This window comes from Temnothorax curvispinosus, unplaced genomic scaffold (genome assembly GCF_003070985.1).
Source record: "Temnothorax curvispinosus isolate PA1 unplaced genomic scaffold, ASM307098v1 QBEX01006738.1, whole genome shotgun sequence".
NCBI classification, from domain to species: Eukaryota; Metazoa; Arthropoda; class Insecta; order Hymenoptera; family Formicidae; genus Temnothorax; species Temnothorax curvispinosus.
In genome coordinates, this window is record NW_020216518.1 from 99,413 (window position 1) to 123,192 (window position 23,780).

The following is a 23,780-nucleotide window of genomic DNA, read 5'->3' on the forward strand; positions in this document are numbered from 1 at the left end:
GTCTCCTATAATTTTATTTGTATAATTTTATTTAATTGTTATATATATTCGGTTTTCAGAGCTAGCTGAGACATTTGTTTGCTGAGGAACAAAGTCGCTGCATTTGATAATATTTTCATGTTTTTGCAAAATATACATCTATCTATATTTAATTTTTAATTAAATTCTTTTTAATTCTTGGATGCGTAAAAAGAATTTGTTAAAGATCGCAGGATTTACTTTTTTATATTTTTCCAATACTTATATAAATACATTTTTTCTTCTCGCGAACAATTTTTAAGGATACTTAAGACTATTTAGTCTTAGATTTAAGAAACCTAAAACTATTTTTCGACAGTATTTAGATCAAAATAATTGAAATCCTTTTTTCCGTTACTTGAGTTGTTAGAAAATCTATAAGGAAGTTATTTAAAAACTAAGAAAGTGTGGACTTTCTTAAAGCCTGATTATTATACTTGATTGCTGCTCGCGAAACGAAAAACAGAAATATGTGATTCACTCAAAAACTGGTTGCGAATTCTTCGGTAAAGTGAAAAATGATTTATATGCATGCGAGGTTAACGCGGCGTAAAGAGAGTTCCGCGCTTGTTATGCAAGCTGAGCTACGTTTAAGAGCGGGTTTTATTAAAAATACCCGAGCTAAAGATAGCAAAGGGGTTGGAGAGTTCTCTTTTTTTCGCTTTCCTTTCTCCGGTTGCTCTTTCATTTCTGCTCGGAAACGCGCTAATCCGAACCGGTGATGATGGTAAATGAAAGAAGAAACACTCGGCGAGACTTTGAAATCAACGCAAAGATATAATCGACACAGCATACAGATAGTACAGAGGATAGAGTAACTCATTTTCTTTATAACGATGTTGATTATATTTACACGTATCTGGTAATAAACAATATAAAAATATTGTCAATAATATAAATATTAAATGTATTATTTTTGCGTTGCATTAATTCTGAAACTAATTTCTCCGATTCTGCGATATTCGGACAAAATTTCAACGTAACAATAAGATAAAAAATTAAAAATAATATTTTTGTTGATTGATATTTTGAATTTAAGTTTAGCTACTTCTTTAATAAAAAAAAGTAAAAGTACAAGTACTTTCAATTACATTACTACCAATAAATAGCTTTTAAATCGAGATTGTTCCAATTAAAATTGAACAATCCGTAAATTTCACTCCTTCTTTTCTTATGCTTTTTCCGTTTATCCGAGAATTGTATCCCGTGTTCTCTTTTTCTTCGCGTGCTCTAACATCGCTACAATTATGAAACGTCTCAGTGCCGCGGCCGCTGAGAACGTAAGCCGCCAAAGAACCACGCGACAGTTCCTCGCCCGGCTCGTCTGGGGTTTTTAATTTGTCGTGCAACAGCCTGTACAGCACCGGTCTGTGAAACTCGAGTAGTTTTTCACGGAACGTGGGTCGCGAAAGAAGCGACCATACGCCGTAGATATGCGAAAGAAATCTCGAAATGGACGTCATACCGCGTACATGTACAAAAGAAAGTCGTCGTTTCCCTCGAGTGCTTGCTTGACGAATTTTCTCAGTCTATTTTCCTCGTACGGCATCCGTTTTCTCATGCGAGTAATTAAACATCACGGGCTTTTATATCATGTATAATGACGCAGTAATTAAGCGCGACGTTACTAGAATTAAATAAAAAACGAGAGTTATTAAATATTATTAAATATTACGCGCTCGCGAATGGATATATTCCTGGATGCTCGTTGGAAATAGGAAACTTATTGATGAGAGGACTACAGGAACGTTTCCCAGTGCGATTTGAAAGTCTGACATTACCGGACAGTCGGGCACTTACTTGTACGGAAGAAGCACCGCCGTGAAGTTGATGGCGATGGAGATCCGTGGGCCAGAAGTAATCAGGTACCGGCAGCGGATGTTTGGCGGATACAGCCCAGGATATCCGGGACTGGCTAAAACGCATCCGTCGTGGCATTCCGTGTCTTCGTACACCGAGTCGCATTCTGCAAGCAAGAAGAAATATACGTCAGTAACTTGAAACTCTTGTCTCTTGTCTCTTCTCTTTCTCTCTCTCTTTCTGTTTACCAATTTTTATGTACAAATATATATGTATATAGCACCTTTATATTCGTAAAGAAATTTCATTAATTAATATCTCATATCTACTTCTTCAATAATGCAGAATAAATACATAAAAGAGATTTTATAATGTTTTCCTCTAATTATTGGAAACGTCAATGAATGAATGTATTTTAATATTCATAAATTTTTAATATTAGTTAGAGGCATTTTAATATTAATTCTCTCATATATTAATACGGAGCATATAATAATATGTTTGCTATGCTGCTAACTTTTTCTGTAAACTCATTAAGCGTAGATAATCGTTATTATAAACGCTATCGTTTAAAGCGACAGTCCTGTACCTCAATTTCCGGCTGTCTGACGGGCGAGCTTCGCTGAGCGCGAACGATTTGCCAAAAGAGTGAAAATAATTGATACGTCTGGCGGCTTCGTGAAAAATTCGAAAAGTGGAAAATGGGCAGACGCGTAAATGACAACAAGCGCCGGTCAATTAGAACGGGTTAACGAAATATCTCGCATCCGGCTCGCATTCTCAATTAATATTTTCGGAACTCCGCTCGAAATATTGCCAACTAGACCGAAATATTGCCCATGTGTTATAGATTATTATTCGATATATACGACAATACCAAATGCAATAACAATTTAGTAACGGGCCACGAGTTTGCAGCATGTAAATAACTTGCATTTCCATTTCGATAACAATTACTACATATGCGACATAATGTAAATTGAATTAATACTCGTATAAATAAGAAAAAATATAATAATGTTAAGTAAAGAATAAATGATAATTTATAATGTAAATGTTATAATATGTCCTTAAAAGCATCAAACACACGCGTTTATAATCGATTTACATTTTAGAGGGTCTTTTAATAGATTGGAAATATATCTCATATATAAACAATATAATGATAAATTAAACATAGCCCCGGTATTTGATATTGGCGATTTATACAATTCATCACAAGTCGGAATATTTGTTATTAAATCAATATTCGCATTTATGCGAAAGTATTGAAGTTCAAAGCTATTTTCGAATAGGCAAATCAATGCCGTCCATGCCGATTGTTGTAATATTCAAACGGTGATTGACAAACCGTTACGCGTCCAATTATTCCACTTTCATAACGTATGCAAACATGTGATTTCCATAAACGTATAATAATATACTCGTATTTATTACTGCCAACTGCATGTGATTGCGAAAAAGGCGATTAATATCACTTTAATATCACAATGATTTAATATCACGTGAGGTTTGTTTAATGGTACAGATATCTTTATCTTTACCGTTAAACAAGACTACAAAGGATTTTGACGTGTTGATTGCGTACGGCGATTTCAATTTGCATCTCCGCACAATTTGCGTGGTATTAAACAGTCGCTCTCATTTTTCTTTCCACAAAAAAAGAGAAGAAAAGACGCGCGGCTTGATTTTCCACCATCCTCTCCTCCTTCTTTGCTTAGCTTTATAGTTCCGGCGTATGCAATTGTCATAATGGGCGGATCCATTAGACGTGGTACGCGTCCACCTTCGGGCATACGGTTTTTTTCAATTTATATAGTGCTCTTTGCATCTCCACCGCTTCGATCTCTCTGTGCAAACCGTTCCTTCAACCATTTCCACCGTAAACGGCTCCGCCCTTTTCGCTTTTCTACCTTAAAACACGGAATTTTCTTCGTCCTTCATTTCCCGTGTCCTCGAGGCGTTCCTCGTCTAAAATGCGGACCCTTTTTACAAGCATCTGATTGAACCGCTTACGATCGATTAAACCGACCGTCGACGAAAAAAAAACACAACGACGGCGCGCCGAGACGCTAATTTATTTGATAATAAGCGTGGCGAAGTTAATATTAATTTCTTAGGTACGGCGCCGATCAATCGAACGAAAATTGAATCGTATAGTTAATGGGCGTCAATTGTTTGGCTTTTAAAAAAGTTCTCAAGCTCGTTAATTGTACGTGTAATTGAAAGAGTATCGAGTTTTATTAACCAAGCGTTAGTTTGCTCGGAAAGTTGCCTCGTTAGCGCGGACACGGCTCAAACGGATAACCGTGCTAATGACATCAAAGGAAAAGTTTCGCGACACTACTGCGTGATATAAATATAACTGCGATAACCCGCAGGTAATATTCGTCGACCTTGTCTTTTTCCTGTAGCGAATATTAACAAAAGAATGTTTTACACGATTTAACATTTTTTTTATTTTATCGTGTATAAGGAGTGGCGCTGAGTACAAGCCCATACCGCGCATGATTTAGCAGGCAGAAAAAGTAAACTTTAATGAAAAGTCAACTTAAAAAATGACATCCAGGTGCATTACTTTGTAACAAGGCTTTGAATCGCTACACTGCAAATCCAAGTGTGTCATTTTTACGTATAAACGTTTAAAAAATAACACATTAGACTGAAGCTCTTTTTACATGTTTCTTTATGTGTTAAATCACGTCATTTAACACGTTTAATCGTATTAAATTAAAAGTTAATACGTTCAATCGTGTTAAATGGCATAATTTAAAACGGAGCAAGAAGTATGGAGGAAGAGCTTCAGCTAAAGCTAAAATAACACACTTGGATTTGCTGTGTAAGAGAGTAAATAAAAAACAAGATACATAACTATATTTTTACGCAATAACGCATTAATATAAACATCGTCAGCCGATTCTTCGTAAAGCGAGCGCAATTGCCACGTTAGAGGAGATGCCCCTGCCGAGAAACTCACTTCCCGCGCTTGTGCCTTTAAGTGCGCAAAGGTGAAATGCTTTAATACGGCGATAGAAGGGAGGAGAGAAAGTGAGGACTCTATGTAAATGTTCGCCAGAAGACGCGCGAAGACTTTCCTTCGCGGCGCCCCGTAACGAACCCAAGGCAGAAATGCTGTAAGGAAAAGAAAAGGTGGAAGGAGAGAGGATGTTCATTCCTCCCGCGCAGTTCCCGCGGAGTTTTCGCGAGTCGACGAAATTTTTCCACGGGGGAATCTTCTCCTTTTTTTTCGCTCTATTCACTCGCCGGAGAAACTTGCGGCACGATGAAGCGGCGGGGCTTGCGACCCGAAACATCGCGCGTTGCGTTTCAGGCGGAAAAGCTGCAAAAATTGCATAGGCGTTGAACGCGGAGAGGAATGAAAAAAAGGAAACAACGGGGCAAACTTGCAATAAGGACAATTAACTTTTCAGCGAGTGTCGGTCTTCGAACAAGCGCGAATTTTTTCTTCACACACAAAATGTAGATTTCAATTTTTTTATAACGTGAAAGTTCCCGATTTTATAATATTTTGTCTAAATTTTAATTTCGCGTGGAAGTTATAATATATCTGCATTTTGACGAATATTTATTTAATTAATTAACTGCAGTTGTACAACTCAGAGCGAGCAGTTTTCGCCAAAATTCGCAGGTAATCGTTGACCGTTGACTATAGGTTTTGGTTTTTAACTGGACAGTAGGAAATCATGGAAAAACGCTGTGAAATAATGAATATCCTGCGTTAATTTGGTTTGGGCAAATGTTTGCCGACGCGTTTTACTTGCCAGATGAATGTTTGTGAATTGGAAAATTAGAAGATGCCTACATATATGTATGTATACATTATTGAAATAGTACATGTAAAAAGCACGTTTTACTAACCCAATTATAAGTTTTATGAAAAACATATTTGGCGAAATATAAACAACGTAATAGCAGACTTACAAAATATATTCTAACTAAATAGAGTTATTTACTAAAAAAATATCTCTTTTATTTCTCATTCTTTTTTTTCTGTATTAATTTTTTTATGCAGAGAGAGATTTTCTGGCATTGTTAATAATTACGAACTTTAATTATAGTTCTCTTAATACAAAAATAAGACGAAATCCGCTGGAATTTCAGTAGTAAATGTTATACGTAAAGAAATGCGCTGTGATTTGCGCCGGAATTTCAGTGGAATAATCTATCTTAACTGCGCCGGCTAAGAGCACTTCTCCCGTAAGTGCAGTTTACGTGACCGTGCGATTGTACGAAAAAGAAAAGAAAGAAACAGCGTCGAATACAGACGATAGTACAGGTTTATAGATTGGCCGGGTTTCTTACTAATCGCCTTCATCAGTTAAACAACATTGACATTGTCTTTTGTATTTATAATTTTTGGGATTTTGCTTACAACTTATTTTAGCACTCTTTCCTTCGAAATATGTTCCTTTTTGATTGATACATCGCTTTCAAAGTCGTTTCCACTTCGGGAAGCAGTTCTGGTACGCGTTTTTCGGAATCGCGTAAGTCCGTTTGCGAATTTTCTTTGATGTCTTCAAGTGTCGAATCCTTTGACCTTTCAACGTGAATTTTGTTTCGAAAAGAGAAGTTCGCGTAGGTTAGGTCGAGAAAATATCAAGGGAAAAAGGCCTGAACTGTGGAAAGGCAATTCATAGTTCCTTCATCACGACAGCGCGCTCGCCCACGCATCACTGCTGATTCGTAACGTCTGCACGAAAACAAAGATTATTGTGTTTATTCAGCTTCCCTACTCCCATGATTTGGCTCTTGCGGACTTTTTTTTTTTTTCCAAAACTGAAATCCACGTTGAAAGACCGAAAATTCGACACAATTAAGGACATCAAGGAAAATTCGCAGACGGATTTATGTGCGATCCCGACAAACGTCAGAACTGCCTCCAGAACTGGTGTTTTTTAACCGAACAGGAACATATTTCGTAGGAGATAAGACTGAATAAGTTGTAAGTAAACCTCCAAAAATTATAAGGACAAAGTTCGGGAACTTTTTGAATAGACCTCGTATATCAGTCTGATTTCTTACATTTTAAATACCTTGTACATTAATTATAACACACGATGAATAAATGCATAATCAATTCAGAATAATTGTAGACAAACATGTATAAGCAGATCGTAAATCAAATCCGGTTAGATTAAAAACAGACTTGAAGTATCTATATGTAAATGTTGTTTCTCTTTTTGCGATTTACGCCCGGCATAAGACACATATCGGTGCATTCTAAAAATAATATTCTCTTTAGGCATCAGCCTTTCTTCGTTGTACAATAGCTTCCTCTTCTTATAAATCACCCAGGAAGACGTCGGCCAGTTCTTCTGCGGGAGCGGGAGATAAATTCGAGAATGGAAGGGCCGACTCTCCCTTCCCTCGTCCAGCAAGTGAGCGCGCGGGCTGCGTAAGTAAATGCTCATGTGGAAAAATCAAAAGAAAAAGAGGGATTGAGAGAAAGGGAAAGAGCGAGAAAAAGAGAGAGAGTAAGAAAAAGAAAGAGAAAAAGCCAGGTCGAGCGGGTAAGACTGCGAGATCGTCTTTCTACCCACGATTGATCTGTTTGTCAATCGGGTGGCGCCTGATGTTGCCTCCCTCCCTCCTCTCTTTCTCTCTCTACTTTTATCCGCGCGCTGTCTTTCGTCCCCTCTGTCGAGGACACCCTTTCCCGTGGCTCTTCGTTCGCCCTTCTGCCCTACGTTCGCTGCCTCTCGCACGTTTCCCAATAGGACGTGGGCCGACGTAAAAAAAAGACCTCTCTCATCCGGATGGCGGAGTGACAGTCACGTCTCCCGGTCGTACGTTCCGTGCATATGGATCGTAGGTCCGACGCGGCCTTCTCCCAGGAATAATCGAGAATCGTTGTCATCTCGTTACAGCTCGCCGTATGGAGGGAAGACCTCATCGGAGTCGCTTTCACTGTCACTACGTCTTTCTCTCGCCGCTTTCCTGCTCTTGACACACGGCTTTTCAGCCACCGCGCGACATCTCGACAAAAATTGCTGATTGTCCGTTATACTATTTCCTTGGACTCTTTTGTCGTACAATCATTCAAACGCGCAATGCTAACAATAAGTGATATTTTATATAATACGAAAGGTTTTTGGTAATATTTCCGATTGGGATCAAACTTATACAAATCCGACTGGGAAACGTGTTAATAAAAAAATAATATAAAGTATACTCTACAAATATTTTTGTGCATAGGTATACGGTTTTCTTTTTTTTTTTCAACTTAAGACTACTTAAAACATTATCAGAAATTAAAGATAATGCCTGTAACTTATGTACGTGCATAACACAAATGTTATAAATTTCAGTTTGAGAACTACAGAGAATGGGTTTGTAAAAGTGCAATAAGAAATGTAATAATAACCAAGTTCTTGCGTATTTTTTTTATTTTTTGTAGGTTCGGCACACCGGCTGTTCGCGAATGCGGCGTATGACGGATTTCTCGGGGTGACGGTAAGTCAAAGAACTCTGGTACGTCATTACACAATATTACTAGACGCGAAAGTCCAAAGGCACATATATATATACAACAAAACTTTTCTCATAAGAGCGTCGTGCAATTTTTTTAAAAGGGCTTTTCAATTTTCTCGCTACCTACAGCATCTGCAACTTACACAGTACAGCTATTAAAAGGATATAAGCACGCTGTGTGATCAAATTGTATAAGTCATCAATCGATTGTAAGTAAAAAAAGTTATTTATAAATAGATGCGCCAGAGGAGAATCTTTTAATAGTACAAATATGATAAAAATTCAACTCCTAAACTATTCATTTTGTTCCTTTTGTTACGAAAATTATATATATATATTCTAAATAACATAAGAATATTCTATTTCAACTATCTTAAAAGAATCCTAACTGAGCTCTGGTCTCATCTCAAGATAACCCAGACTGGACCTGTACAGAGAAGCATCGATTACGTTGGAGATTAGAAGCCCGTCGCATTTAAAGATAAAGATCGCACAGTCGTGCCGAGGAGGATCGATATTCGCGATTTAGCCCGGTAACGCTTTCGATGGTTAAATGGCTTCGGAGAGCCGAACGTTCCCTCATTCGCTTAAAGCGCGGGCCGGTCCGCACTTAAGCTCGTATAATTTTCGCACTAACTAAGGGAAAGAAGAAATTATCCCTCCGCGCTGCTCGCGCAGGTAAATTTGCACGTTCTAGCTACTCCTCCTTTTCCCGCAGCGCTCGCTATTCATGTTTTCCAACTTTATCCGATAGCCGTTTCCAAAATCGTCATTGGCTGCGTTCAGCGGAAGAAGCAGCTCAGTGAGCGCTCAACGATTCTTTATTACGATCGGTTTCTACAATTAGAGCCGGAGAAGAACCAAAGGCAAAAATCATATTAAATCATATTAAAGAATCACTGAGCTGCTTTTTCCACTGAACGCAGCCAACGTGGACGAGAATGTTCGAAAGCTATGCCGTTTCCAACGTTTCATTCGGATTTCGCATCATGGGAGAAGAATACGCAACACGTATACAAAAACTGACGTTACAAATTGTTTCTCCTTTTTCGTCGCGGTTCTGATTTTTCGTTGTGAATTTTACAGGAGACACGCTGGAGGTTCTGACGAACGTTTCGCCAATGTATGCTTTAATCGAGTAAGGCAACAAGGTTAACGCGTAACTCGATTTTACATGCAAAACGCGCATCGATAATTTGCGAACATACTATACGAGGTTTACGCTTTAGCGAGTTAGTTAAATAGTTTGTTTCCGTTTTCACATGGCTTTCAGGGAGATACGAATAAAATTGCTCCCCCAATTCACGAGGGGATATATATATATATACACTCGCTTCCGTTTGATTCGCAAAAATATTGTGCGAGGAAGGTTTTATTTACTCTGAGAATCTCCGAAAATGCTTCGCCCTTCGTTCCCTCGTGGAAAGAGGGAACGCGCGCGCGCAAGTAGTTGCGTACTCGTAAATGGTATCAGAAAACTTTACTCTTGTCGGCTCGTGCAAATTTGTCACCGGGGTGTTAAGAAGAACGCTATCTACGTAGATTGCCCGTGCAGTTGAGCATTCCGCGTGATAAGCCACACCACGGGGTGTAATTTACAAGAAGATGAAGTTACCGTCATGAGGGAGTCGATAGTGAACTAGGTTGTTGGCGTGTAGTTTGAGCAATAGTCTATGATAGGAGCGGTCCGAAACAGGGCGTGTAGCGAACGCGGCTGGGCGACCAAGTTTACGTTAGCACCATAATCTCACTTGTTCAACAGATCGCCGCTTTCGTGATTGCCTCGTGACTTTAGGCGCGTTATCGGTTCCGCGATAATATGAGATCCGACGCAATTTCATCGATATCAAACATTGACGTAAAACGTAACAAGAAAACGGGAACAAAATGTTAACTTTTTTTTTCTACAGCTATTAAATTCAATATAATTCAAAACAGTCATGTTGTCGTCAATTACAAATAATTCTACAGAAAATCCTCAGAATATTTTTCATGCATCACCAGATAACAGGGATTTAGTCGCCAGAATTGTCAGCGTCGAGTAATACGCTGTACGAAATTCAAATGGAAAATACACGTCCGAAAAGCTGAGCGTTAGAAGCGTATAACATAATTTCATTTTTCATCACAAAAGCGAGCTAAATATCTTACCCGTATTGTTAACCAGATGTCCGCCCCTCACCGGCCAGCCGACAGACGTGCTCGCTTTGGACGAGAAGCTGAAGTAGGCCAGGAACTGGGACCGCGTTGTGTTCTCATTTATCCTGAAACACACGCACGTTTCGTATGTTAGCGTACAATTCGTCTGCGCACGTAACCGGGCGCCGGTTTTTATGCGTCGCGACAATAAAAGAAAACGTTAGCGTGATAAATTACTACGGGTCGCGCGAGCCCGCCGTCCGCTTCGCTACGCGCGCCGACCTATGGCCACGATCGCCACGATCACGGTATTTACGACGAGATCTTGGCGCGCGGCAGGCAAATTTACGGATTCTTTCAAAGTGATATACAGCAAATAACCCGCGGCGGCGGCCCGATGTACTCGCGCGATTTATTGCGGCCTGTTTTTGTCATCATTCCGCATACGGCTCGTAAATCATCGATGCGCTTTTATTGACGGGGCCGCCCTTATCGGACGTGGCGCGCGGTTTCAGCCGATAGCCCGCCAATAAAAAGGGCCCTTTCAAGCGGGCTTCAAGAAATTCGGCAGATATAAAACGAACAATTCGCGATGAATACGCGGTGACGTAGCCATTTGCCAGCCGTTATAAATCAATGATCGCTTATCTACTTGTGTTATCCGCAATCTGCAAATGACAGATTTCTTGACATGTCCTATTAGCCTGTCGAAATAATTATTATTTATGAACTATGTATTATTTTTTTATTTTCAGTCTTTTCCTACTTGCTTTTATTCGTTATTTATCATCTATCATTATCTTTTACTTTCAGACCCTTCGTACATAAAGAAAATTTCACAGATTCTCCGTTTAATTAATCTCGATTTCATAGAAAATTTCATTATCATCAAATTAAATCTCCGAAACAACGGGGATCGCGATCGAGAGACGCGCGAACTTAGAATTGCACTGCATTTGAAATGCGTGTCAATATGTCATTGCACAAAGTGCGAACTCCTTGCTAGAAACTCGGACAAGCGAAAGTTTCGTTATCGCGAATAGCTGTAAGCTCGGAAACTTTCGCTGGAGGACGACGAGGGAAGTTGTATATATTTTCAACGCGAGGAGTCGCGTTCTCAAAGAAGGCGCGATGTTTCGTCGAGATTGATCAGATGTCGATCGGGAACTGAGGGGATCGTTTGTCGCGCTCGAAAGCTGTTTAGAAAGCAGGCAGGGCGTAGTGTTTCGTCGAATCGCTGAGTATCGATATCCCCAACTTTGTCGCGAAGGAACTTCGCACTTTGTGAGAAACGTCGTGCATACGAATTTCTCCGCGGGTAAAGCGATGCCTATATCCTTTCGAGAAGGATTATGGAAAAGCGATGTTTCTTTCATTCCTTTAGAAAACGGAAAATCCAAGATAAAAGTTTTGCAAATTTTATCGATACAAAATTATATGTCAACTCAATCATCAAATATATACTTAACAGAAGACAAATTTTGATTTAAAAAATAATTTCTTTTACATTTATTCTCATTTTCATTTTTTTTGTCTATGCATGTTCAACAAGATGTTAACAGTTTACATTATGCCGATACTCTTAAAGAGATCTCTTACGTTTTCGATGCCCTCAAATTTCCTATTCAGACTTCAGACCCAGTCTGACGAAGATCATGTCGACGAACAACTATCGCAACACCTGAGAAATCGTGTCCGTCGTCAAGCCACAGTCAATTTACTATCCCAGGACTAATCCCGCGAATACGGTCCGGAGATCGTGTCGAATGTAAGTTAGAAGTGGATGAGGAGAAGACGAGGAATGGACTTCGGTAGCGGTGGGAGGGAGGGAGGGGCGCCATCGCGGTAGAAGGCACCTCTAATTCGATTATTTAGTTAGGTCAGGTTCGCTGTAGTTGGGTTAGCGTCAGCTGGGGCCAAAGGTTACTCGAAGGCACTCGTAACTCCTAATTGTATTTACTTACAATAAATCTTCTACCTTCGCCCCCTCATCTATCCTGTATTTGATTAGCGGCCAATCCGGCGGCTAACCTTTCGCGATGCGTTCCGAAACTTGCGACGTTTCTAGGTGCTAATAATATCAGGCGGCATTTATTACGGTAATTTTCTGAACGCTCGAAACTGATATTGAGTTTTACCTAATTCTCCAGACTTTAATTGATTTACTATTCGATAGAATATACGATTCACGATAAACTTTCATCGTCAGAAAATACCATTATGTAATAATGCATGCCATTACTATGTATATATTAATCTTGCCCAGATGCTGTTAAGAAGTGTATGATTTATTATAATAAATATTAATATAATGGAAGCACTTACAAATTCTATATACTTATAAACTTCTATAAGTACTTATAAGACATATATTTCGGTTTAAATATTAATTTATATACTCTGCATATTTTCTAATATATTTTCCGTGTTACAAAGCATGCACTTTAGGGGAGATTCCGTAAAATGTTATATATCGATTGCGGGTAGAACGGAGAGAATCGCCTTTCAAAGAAAGCCGAGGTTAAGCAAATCCTCGGGACGATGAAAGAAGACGGCGGCGGTAATCCCTGCGGGGTTTACAAAGATTAGAATGCAAATTTTGGAAAGCATTAGACGAAAGCGTCGGCAGCGTTCCCTGTGAGAGTAAAATCCTTTTCGGCATCTATCGAGACGTTAAACCGATTCAGTATGCCATTAAAGTAGGTTTATTCTCGTGGACGGGGACGAGTCGATATCCACGTTATGGCGAAACCGCGCGTAAATTTCTACGCAGATGCCAGCGAGAACCGTGAGATGGGACTTATAAAGTTCCATGAAGCGAGTGAGCCTTCGAGGATTTCATGAGCACAGAATCACAATTTGTTCGCGACTCGAAGAAAATTCCCATCCTACTGGAATACAGAGAAATTTTATCGTCCGCAAAAATTTTAATCGTGGGCGATAAACTTTATTACGCGTACATTATGAAATAGCTATTGTTAAAGAAATGTGTCTCGTAACAAAGACTTTAAATTGCTTTTGTAACTTTCTAGTACAAAGTGTGAGATTATATTAAAAGCATTGAGCGTGATAGATTTAAAATTATCAAAATTTAATTTAAGTAATTACCGCATGTTTTTAATTCAATCGTAATTTCATCATGTTTTATTGTATTATATCAAGTTTATTTAAACGTCAGCGCATTTTTACCCAGAATCTTCTCTCTGTTATTGCAAAGATCTTGTATTTCAAAATGTCTCGCAAAGTACGAGAAGAACTTCTCAATGTTGGTATGAAGATTAAAATGCAAATCTTTACAGCTCAGCGTTGATTCCCGTGAAAGCCGAAGAACATTCTGCAAACACTCTACCTCTACACGATCCAAACATCAATTTTCGTAAATGAAGTAAAATCCGTGCTGCTTGAAAATGACATATTAAATTATTGTGACCTACTATATTTTTTCTACAGGAAATATTTACAAAAAGTTTTCGCAAACGCGTGCATATATTTTCTTGTGTTTAATTAAACTTAAATGTACTTCTGTTTGCGATATAAAAAGTTGATAAAACCATTGAGTCCTTAACAACATACAGAAAAAATACTTTACTTTTTATACTTGAGGTAAAGAGAACGAAGAACGTATAAATATAGCACACTTGAATGAGGTGGATTTATATTTTTCGCAATATTAATCTATTATCCTCAAAGCACGACATCAATCAGGAGTAGAAAGTGCTTATCTTTTCATTAGAAAAAATCGCGTTAGGTAGAGATGTCTTGATTTATACGGTCCACGATAATATAGTTAAAGTTTGGAGCGTTCATAGTGAAAAATTAAAAATTTGCCTCAATTAAAAAGGATAAGAAAAAGAAATATATTTATATAAAAAGAATAAAATTATGACAAAAAACCAATTTAAAATTAATAAACAAATAATAAAAGATAAAATAAAATCTTCACGAAAACGCTGATTCCTTGTCTTATGATAAAATATATAGATGCGAGGACAATCTTTAAGATTTCTGATTGTAAGAATAAGATGGTTTGTTAGCAGTCTCAAAACTGCTCCGTTTAATTCGAAATATCCGCGCGTGTTTTGTTCTAATTCTATTGTCTTTATATAAATATGTATATTTCTTTCTATACCGTAAATTCTTTTCTATTAGAACAAATTTTTAATTTTTGCTCCAAGAATGCTTCAAACTTCAGCTACAACCACGATATCAATTTTTATACCTTAGAAGTTTAGTCACGCTGTCGCGTGAACTTTTGCGAAGAATGAACAATTTTTTCGAAACCAATATTCAAAGCTTTTGCGAAATTACCCGAAAAGGGCCAGCTAATAGCGAAGTTTGGCACTTATAAAGTATATTTTTCACGCTCATATAGTCGCTCGTTTAAAGAAGTTTGTGCTCGTTCATTGCAGATGCGCGCGTATGTATATGTGAATACGTGTGTGTGTGTGTGTGTGTGGGTGTGTGGGTGTGTGGGTGTGGATTTGCTCAATAACAGACCAGACGCTTCTTTACTTGGAGAACAAAATTAAGGAGTCGGGCGCGCACAGGTCCGGTAAAAGGTTTGCTAGTTCGTTACTGTAACGAACTTCTTCCCACGATCTGATCCGAATTTCGATCGTGTTGGAAACCTTCGAAAATAAACTTTTCACGGGGCACCGTATTTGCACTACCCTCGAAGTCTTATATCGTCTCGTTCTTGCTGAGAAAAATATATTGCAAACAGGAAATTCGCTCAAATTCTACGTATGTAGGAAACGACAACGGTCCGTGACAATGAGAAAACACTTTCAACGACATTAAATTTTGTTCTCGCATCCATAAAATGTAGGTGCGAGCGAGCGGCGCGAGATAATGACTAAGCAGAAAATGTAATGCAGAAAAATGGAATAGAAGTGACAAAGCGATAATACCACGCGGACGGATAAAAGACAATAAAGTAATGTGAGGAAAATGAATTGCGGATATATATGACGCGTAGCAATTAGTGAACAAATATTAAGTATCATGGACAAGTATCATGATTAAATTCTCTCGCAACAGCAACGCACAGTGCTCGGCGAACCGTGCGCAATTCGGCCAACCTTTCGTTCATCCGCTTATTGATTTCATTTGCATTAATAATCCTTTCGCGCGCCAAACCAGCCGGTTATTATGCTTAATTTTCAAAGCTTATTATCTTGGTAATTGGCCAACTAAATTTCATTCTGTTTGGTATATGCGCGTTCTACGCGGACGCGTTGGGATTTTTGCCGCGTATAATCGCGATTTAAATAGGGCTTTCGCGCGGAAACACTTAACTCGCCTGGACTGGCCTCGAGTGTGTGCAGCTCCGAAATTTTCAGCGGTCCATCACACGATGATGCGCCGCGTGGCATTTATCACGAATTTCGATCGCCGGTATATTGCGATAGTCAAGTTTCGAGAAGTATAGTCTGTGTAATTAAAGTATAGTTTCGTAACGCGTATCCTCGTGAACGCGAAATTAAAAGACGTTTAACAGTTCTATATTAAACAAATTTCGTAAAATATCCAATGTCGCGTCAAATTTAATAATTATAGCGCGCTACTATACTTATGTGATTCACTTTATGCTTCAAAGTATTGCGAGTTGTTATAAAATATTACACGTAAAATTAAAAATGTACATAAAGATTTTATGTTTCTCGGTTAGTAATATGGTATATGGTACACTTACGTACACTATAAATATATACAATTTATTAACCGTGTCTAAAATGTCTAAATCCCTTAATTTTTTCCTCAACATTTTTTAAAAATTTAATTTTCTGTTTAACTACGCCATGCATGATCGTCTGACTCGCGAATACCCTACCCCTACAGTACCGCAACCACGTGAAATTTGCTGGTAATTGAGAGTACGGTTGAACGGTTCAAACAGCATGAGACCAATAATAAATATTGCATATATACGCCCTGTGGTCTCGTTCTTCATTAGCGTGAGTTAATACATTTTACGTGGCAATATTAGTAATTAAAAAGATTCAATTTCATAAATGTTTACGAAGCCACAGATATCACTTGCTCAAGAGTCAGAGAAAATTTGGAGACTGATCTCTCTCTCTTTTTATTTTATTAATTTTAATAAATCTACGAAATACTCGTCCTCTTTAAAGATTCAATTTATAAGTTACGTCAGTCATCAATAATAAAAAACTAAAAATTAATCATTTTTTATTATTAACAATAGGTGATTAAGTTGTATTCCTTTGTACGTGAAAACTTTTCATTGATTTTCTATTAGTATGATAAAACCAAATTGTTATTGAATCACTAGTCACTGTTACCATCAATATATTATGATTCAGACTTGAAGAAATACGACAAGCGTGAAAAGGATCACTGGCTCGCCATCCTCGAAGGCGTTGCGTTTTAGAACATGACAGAACGCGCGCCCGGGTGTAAAATCAATTTTCTCGCGGGGCACGTCTTTTCCGGGATTACAAAACACTTCGACAACCGCTTGGCATGGCAAAGTAAAAGTCGCGGATCGAAAGCCGCGCCGGATGTAAAGGAAATAAACGAAGCGAGGAAGCGTGCGAGACATTCTAAGACCGCGGTGGGAGAACTAGAGGGAGAGAAAGAGAGAGAGAGAAAGAGGAGATTGGGATCTGGCAGCTTTGTCGAAACGTTTCTTCATCCTTCGTCGAATCGTACGTATTGCCCTCGTGGCAAATGTATGTGCATAGCTTGAATGCGAGAAAGCGTAGGCACTCATCGATCTGACGTTGCAAAAGACGTATCTATAAAACGCCGAGAATGATGACGAGATCGAGAGCGGAAGACGAGTGCGCGAAACACGCGCGGCGACGAGGTCGGTCGGTCGGTCGGCGAACAAATTCTTGCATAAATGACGTATAGCTTCGCCACTTTCGGCGATTGCTTTTTCTAAACACACATTGTCGAGGACACGCTGCACCCGTTCGCCGAGATCTCTTTTCCATATATGGCTACATGGGTGCGATCACGCGTAGAGGGTGAATCAATAACTTTTATGGAAAGAACGTATTTCATGTCGAAAAGGATCCTCTGATATGAAAGGCATGAAGATTATATTCCGTACGGTTCTCTGCGGCTGCTTCAAGGCATGATATATTACTATGCGATATATCGATCTTTTACTTTTAATCGCGTTGCTATAAGATCTGCCGTGCTTTGCTGCGGTCGAATACCACCCAAGTCGAAATCGCCAAAGAAATAACCCGTAATCGATACGGTAACAGATACTGATTTATTTAATTTCAAACGAAACAAACATACTTATTCCTATCAACAATTACCGAAAATACGAAGAAAATTATTTCGTATTTTAAAGGATTTATGCTCGACATTTCCGTTACGTTCAGCCTTGTAGAATCGATAAACCTCTTGCGGCAACTTAAAGAAAAAAAAGGAAAGAAAGAGGAAAGGGGAAGAAAAATGAAATAAAAGGCGATCGAAAAGCGTTCTGTAAAGCAAACGAAGAAGGAAACGGAAGATGTGTGTTCGCGTAGACGGAGCAGCGAGGTTAAAAAGGGGGCCCTGTCAGAAAGCTTCTTCGCGCTCATACGATGTAGCACTTGCAAATCCATGTTTCCCTGGGAGAATCTCACATTGCGTGTGGATAAACGTTCCCTTTGCCGTAACTATATATTTCCAGACGAATGTAAGCATCGAAGCGAGTGCGCGCGATCGAAAGAGAGATGCTTATGCGCCGTAACCTCCTTCTTGGTACGTTGCCCCCTCCGCCCCCCTCCTTTCCGCCCCCACCATGTGGGGAAACGCAAATACTAAAATATTTTCTTGAAGTTCTAGAAAATCGCTCCCCGAGTATAAACGCGACGTAACTGTCTTTGCGCGTTTGTGCAAACTTAAATGCAAGCGCAAACTCACGCCGTCTTATTCTTGCATCGATGCGAATAACATCGCGATTGTTCGATTCAGGTTACATCATTGATGTCAACTATAATATTTAATTACAAATTAACAACGTTATGCTAATTCATGCGAAATAAAAAACATTTGAAAAAATATATCTTTAGTTTTTATTTAATCGTTTTTAAATAATTTAATTGACGATTAAATTATTTTTAATTCTGTGTTTGAAACAAACTTGTAAGTTTGTCAATTTTCTCCATTTGGACATCTAATTTAGTTATAGTTAAACTCTCATAAGCAATGCGGATCTTTTTGGTCGTTATGATGTATCCTTACTTCGTTGTAATGTGAAGAATTATGGAATTCTTCCGTCGATATAATGTAAAAAAATTAGTGCAAAAGCGATCCGGACAAACATAAAGGACGGATTAGGGAGCGTGAATAAGGCACGCGAGAAATTCAGGGATAAAAAAGCGAGGGGCTGCAGCACCAAGTTCGTCGTCTGAATGCTCCTTCATTCTTTCTCAATGTTACCGTAAATCTATATCGCGGGGAAAGAATCTCGTATGCATGTGCATAACGTATCTCGCTGAGCGAACCGGAAGTACCGATGCGGTGCCAGAAATGGCGACGGGAGTTTGCATTTCGATCGCATCGAACAACGGGAAATAAAATTTTTCAACAAACGAAATTCCCTGCGCGAATATAGGTAGCGGACGTGTTATTGCCGATGCTAAAAGAAAGCAGGAGAGAGGGAGAGAGAGAAAGGAAAAGATTGCACAAAGTCCAAGAAAATCGCGGGATCAGTTTTTCTGCGTCGAGTAAATCAGACTGCTGCTGCTTATCTCGCACGAGCCGATTTTATATCTGCAACGTAAAATGACGCCAATCTATTTCAAGTTCCAACATGCCGTGATGAAATTTAAGTAAAACATGCTTCGCATCGCTCACAGAAAATATAGGTAACATCCATGTGAATATAATATACAAGAAAACGATATATTTAAACGTTTGAAATTTGAAACATATAATATAATAAACGTAATACGTCCAAAACAGTTTTCCAGTCCAAGAATATAAAATATAACAACTGTTTTTATTTTTCAATCACCCTCTATCTCAGTACATTTTTTAAAACAACGAATTAATTTTTCTATACAAAGAGGTAATCTTTGTAGTGTTAAATCATTTTAAGAATAAAAATTCAGAATTTTTAGTAGTGTATAAAAATTAATTTATTGTTCTAAAAAATATATTAAAATAAAGGATAAATTATATATTAAAAAATAAAAATAGTTTTATTTTATCACCTTTTTATACTCTTGGATAGAAGATTTTTGAACTTTACTATGTATATCCAAATATATAAAAAAAGATAAGAAAGAATCTAAACGACAACTTTTATAATTTTAATACAAATTATAGACGTATCAAGAAAATACAGGTTGAAATGGTAAAAATGTTGCTGCCTCATACATAAGCAGTACGCGTATTCAGCTGGTAGAAAAGTATTTGTCATCGCCAATATCAAATGAGGAAAAATATCGCTGGGAAAAGATACTACGAGATGTACCGTAAAGCGTTTTTCTCGTTTTATAGCCCGTCCTATTTCATTTTCCTGTCCACTGTACAGCGGCGTGAAAAAAGTTTGATACCTCTCCAGAGAGATCTTATTTTTCATTACTGCAAAAGTATTGATCTAAACTTCCACTCGGCACGTTTCAAAAATTGTCAGCTTAAAATGTGAAAGTTGCGAAGCGCATTAACTTCACGCTGAAAAAAGGGAAAAAAATCCGCGAAGGAGATACTGAGGAGATTTTTCAATTTTTCGTTAAGTGCGACAATACAAACTGAAAGGAGGATAAATAGAGCGTGAGCTACGTTGCGAAAAAACGAGGTATAAACGAGCATATTATTTGACTCAACGAAGTCTGCGAATTCTTAAAATTTTATTTTCATTGAATCATATGGACTGTATTACGCAACGCGTTCACGTACGTACCATCGGCACGTATATATGCTGTAAGTGTTAAGAGGGTGTAAACGCCAGCACGTACACGAGCTCGTGCATTTAAGGTATTAAAGGCGAAGAAACGACGTTCATGAAAATTGATATCTTCCACAGATTCAAATATCTTCAAACGCTCAAGAAATTAACGATTTATTGAAATTTAGTTGAGTTGAAATTAATGATTTGTGTTTTTATTACACACGTTTCCTTATATCGCTTGCGTCACGGGAATGATAAAAATAATAAATTTTTGCCGTTTTCTATAATTAGTAACTTAGTGTATCAATGGCTCTCAAATAACCAAAAATTCGAGGTTTTAATTATTTTAGTTAAATTCTCGTCGCGGTTCCATTTACATAATTTTCTAAACAAACTGATATCTTTTCTCAAGAAATCAGTACTAGGATATAATTTATGGTTGGAAAGTTCTATTCTAGCTCATAAAGTCAGAAAATCTGTATCTTTTCTCGCAGAAAGATATAGCGCAACATAAAATAGTTCGTGCGACGAAACAATAAAATGTTGCAAGGACATTTGCTTGAAATATGGAAGTTAGTGCTTATGCACAATGCAATTCAAGCCATGGCTGCGTTGCCAACAAACCTAGAGGATTTTATATTTCAATCCCGTTAAATAGGAAAAATAAAATTTGTCGAATGGCGTAATTTTATGTAGACGTGCCGTGGATGAGTGCACTACGATCGCTGTAGAATTTCTTGCCAAGATATAAGAAAAAAAACCAGGGTAATAGAAACACGAGAGAAATAAAGATAATATTTCATGAATGAGCTTATATATTTTAGAATAATATAAATGAAACGGAAAATATGTATTATCCTTTTCGATCGCACGTTATATCTTCTCTCGCGATTTGATCGATGAAATTCGATATCGCGGGTTATCTTGGGAGGCATTTTTGCGCATCTAGCGCTTTACAGTTGGGATGCGTCGAATGAAACTTCACGTGGATACAAACAAGCCGCGTATTACTCGTGACATAAGGTGGATGATTGCGATAGATCGAAGGTCGTGGAAAGACTTCTGGTACAGTCAGAACGAGAAATTTAATTTCGATTTCGTGTTATCTGGTTTCTTGTGAAATCGTTGTAGACAATGTAAAGGTAGGACCTAATCCATATTCTTGGGGAAAAAAAAATAACAATTGCAAATTCGAGAATATTGTTAAAGCAAAAGAGAGAAATAATATTCGAAATTATGAGAATGCTGACCCGCGAAATAAAAGCATAATTTAGATTTGATATTTCAGCAAATTTGCTTCGTATCGCCGTGAAACATGAATCTTTTGCAACGTGATATTTAATATTTTTAATTCTCATGTGTATATGCCTTTCTATTTTCACACAGTCGGTTATTAAATAAATGAATGAATTAATCTCTTTATTCCTGTGCTGCAACCTTTTTCATCACGATTCTGTGCGATAAAAAAATTTTTTGCTCGTTAACGTTTGCCAGATTGGTAAGTATAGTTGTTTGTTTTTGACGTACACACACACACACACACACACATACGCACGGGATACCGAAAGAATAATTCATCGTACGAGAATACAGCATGGTCTTGCGAGTATACATACGGAAACTCAACAATAGGATTCATAGGTTCATATAAAAGCGCTGCGGGCTGCATTTCGCAAAACACGTATCCGCAATGTGAAGGAGCGGCGCTCGCCTATACACAGATCATGCAGTAATATTTTCTGAGGGACCGATGGAGCAAAAGTAATCAACAACATTCATTAATGATATTGAATGAAGGTATTATACTTATAATGACATTTATTACATTCTCGAAATAAAACATTTAGCATCAACGCGAATAAAAGATATTTTTGAAGAGACAAAGATCCTCTCACATACGTTTATTAGTAAGTTTATTATAACTAATAGATTAATCTTTCATCTTTCATACTTGCAGCTTTTTAATAATCTCTCACGCGAGATTGTTAAAGCTGTAATGTGCATTTTTCTCGATTCGCTTTTATGCGCGTAATTAGTGTAATTTACTATGAATTGCTGAATGCAATGCTCTTTTTATCTCGGAGTTAACTATGATCAAACGAAAGGCCGCGGCATGCAAACAAAGTGAAATATCTCACAATACAGATAGAGCAGTCTGAGGCTCGTCGAGTTCATTTTTTACTTGGTTTACCGCACGAATTAAAAATTTCGTTTATGCGTTTACAAACGGACTGGCCTGCGGCGCACCATGTTGGTCACATTTCATGATAATGCAGTGGAATAATTGTAAAGAATATTATACAGCGTTGTGAGGAGAAACGCGCACGATAATACTATAAATTTGGAAATATTTATTCTCGTTGTACCTTTATCCCTATAAAGTTGAAAATAATACGAATCTCGCTTTTGCCAATTTGCAAATTTAAATGCAAAAAACTCAATTGCGGAGATATGTTCCGCGGCAGAGGATTCTCGGGAAAGAAAAAAAAATAAATCTGCGTTTCATCGTGCACTTCGTTCCAATTAACCTTAACCATATTAATTAATATCGGAGGATCGTACAGTTTGGTAACGAATCTACAACCGCCGAAGGCAGCCGCCGATAAGCGGCGAATCCGCCAAATTTCCGATGCACTTGCTGAAAGGCTCTCCGGCACCGTGCCTTCGCACATGCACAACGTAATTACTCGCGAAACCGCAGCCGCGATAGCGCCTGGGTATCGCCCGTTGGCGTCTTTCCCGCACCTCCATTAAAGGTCGTGTTATTGTCCATCGGGAATCGACTCCGTATAAGTGGGCCATCCTGCATGGCGAGAAAGCTCGAAACGGTTGACAGGGTGTCGATAACCTCCGTATCGAAGGAAATGGAAAGGGGTCGACAATTGGACTCGTAGAATCTCGATAATATCGCCCTTTCGGTGGCGGGGCATTGATCGAGAACGAGACGGTGCAGCGGTGCCAGGGTCGTCGCGAGCTAAGTTGGATGCACTCTCCACGGACATCCCAGTTTTCCCATCGTAACGCCAATCCTCGCCTTCCTCACCCGCGAGCCGTAGCAACTGACATCTCGATTCTCGAAAGCGTCACTCGAACGTGATTGTATTAAGCCGACGTGACGGAATTTCCTCAAATTCCGGTAGGCCGTCCACGGGCCGGCCGCCTCCGTGATTTACCCCGAGATTTCGCGCCGGGAATTCGCATATCACGAGGAAAAACGCAAATTAATTAAGGTCGGCGACAGCAGGCTCGCTCGTGCCTACCGCTCTGGTCGTATCGTAATATAGGACGACCATAATTTTTGATGGCCCGCGTCATCGGGGTGAAATTCACCGCTCCGCGCTGAATTAAATGAGCCGCATATACTCTCATTTTACAGTTCCTAAGCGAATGTTTTATTTGATAATAAGCGATATGGGCAGAAACCGGCTTTGTCAATTTAACCTTTGAATTAAAACTTTAATTTAAT

General features: G+C 38.5%; 1 protein-coding gene across 2 annotated transcripts in view; it reads right to left on the reverse strand.

Annotated features, from left to right (window-relative positions):
- The window catches only part of LOC112456317, a 220,328-nt gene that overhangs the window by 56,014 nt on the left and 140,534 nt on the right, over positions 1-23,780 (reverse strand). For both annotated transcript variants that reach the window (XM_025018773.1, XM_025018772.1), the window contains exons 6-7: positions 10,462-10,574; positions 1,819-1,984 (exon numbers count right to left, since the gene is read on the reverse strand). In XM_025018773.1, coding sequence (XP_024874541.1) covers positions 1,819-1,984; positions 10,462-10,574 — 279 coding nt within the window. The remainder of the gene's footprint in view (positions 1-1,818; positions 1,985-10,461; positions 10,575-23,780) is intronic.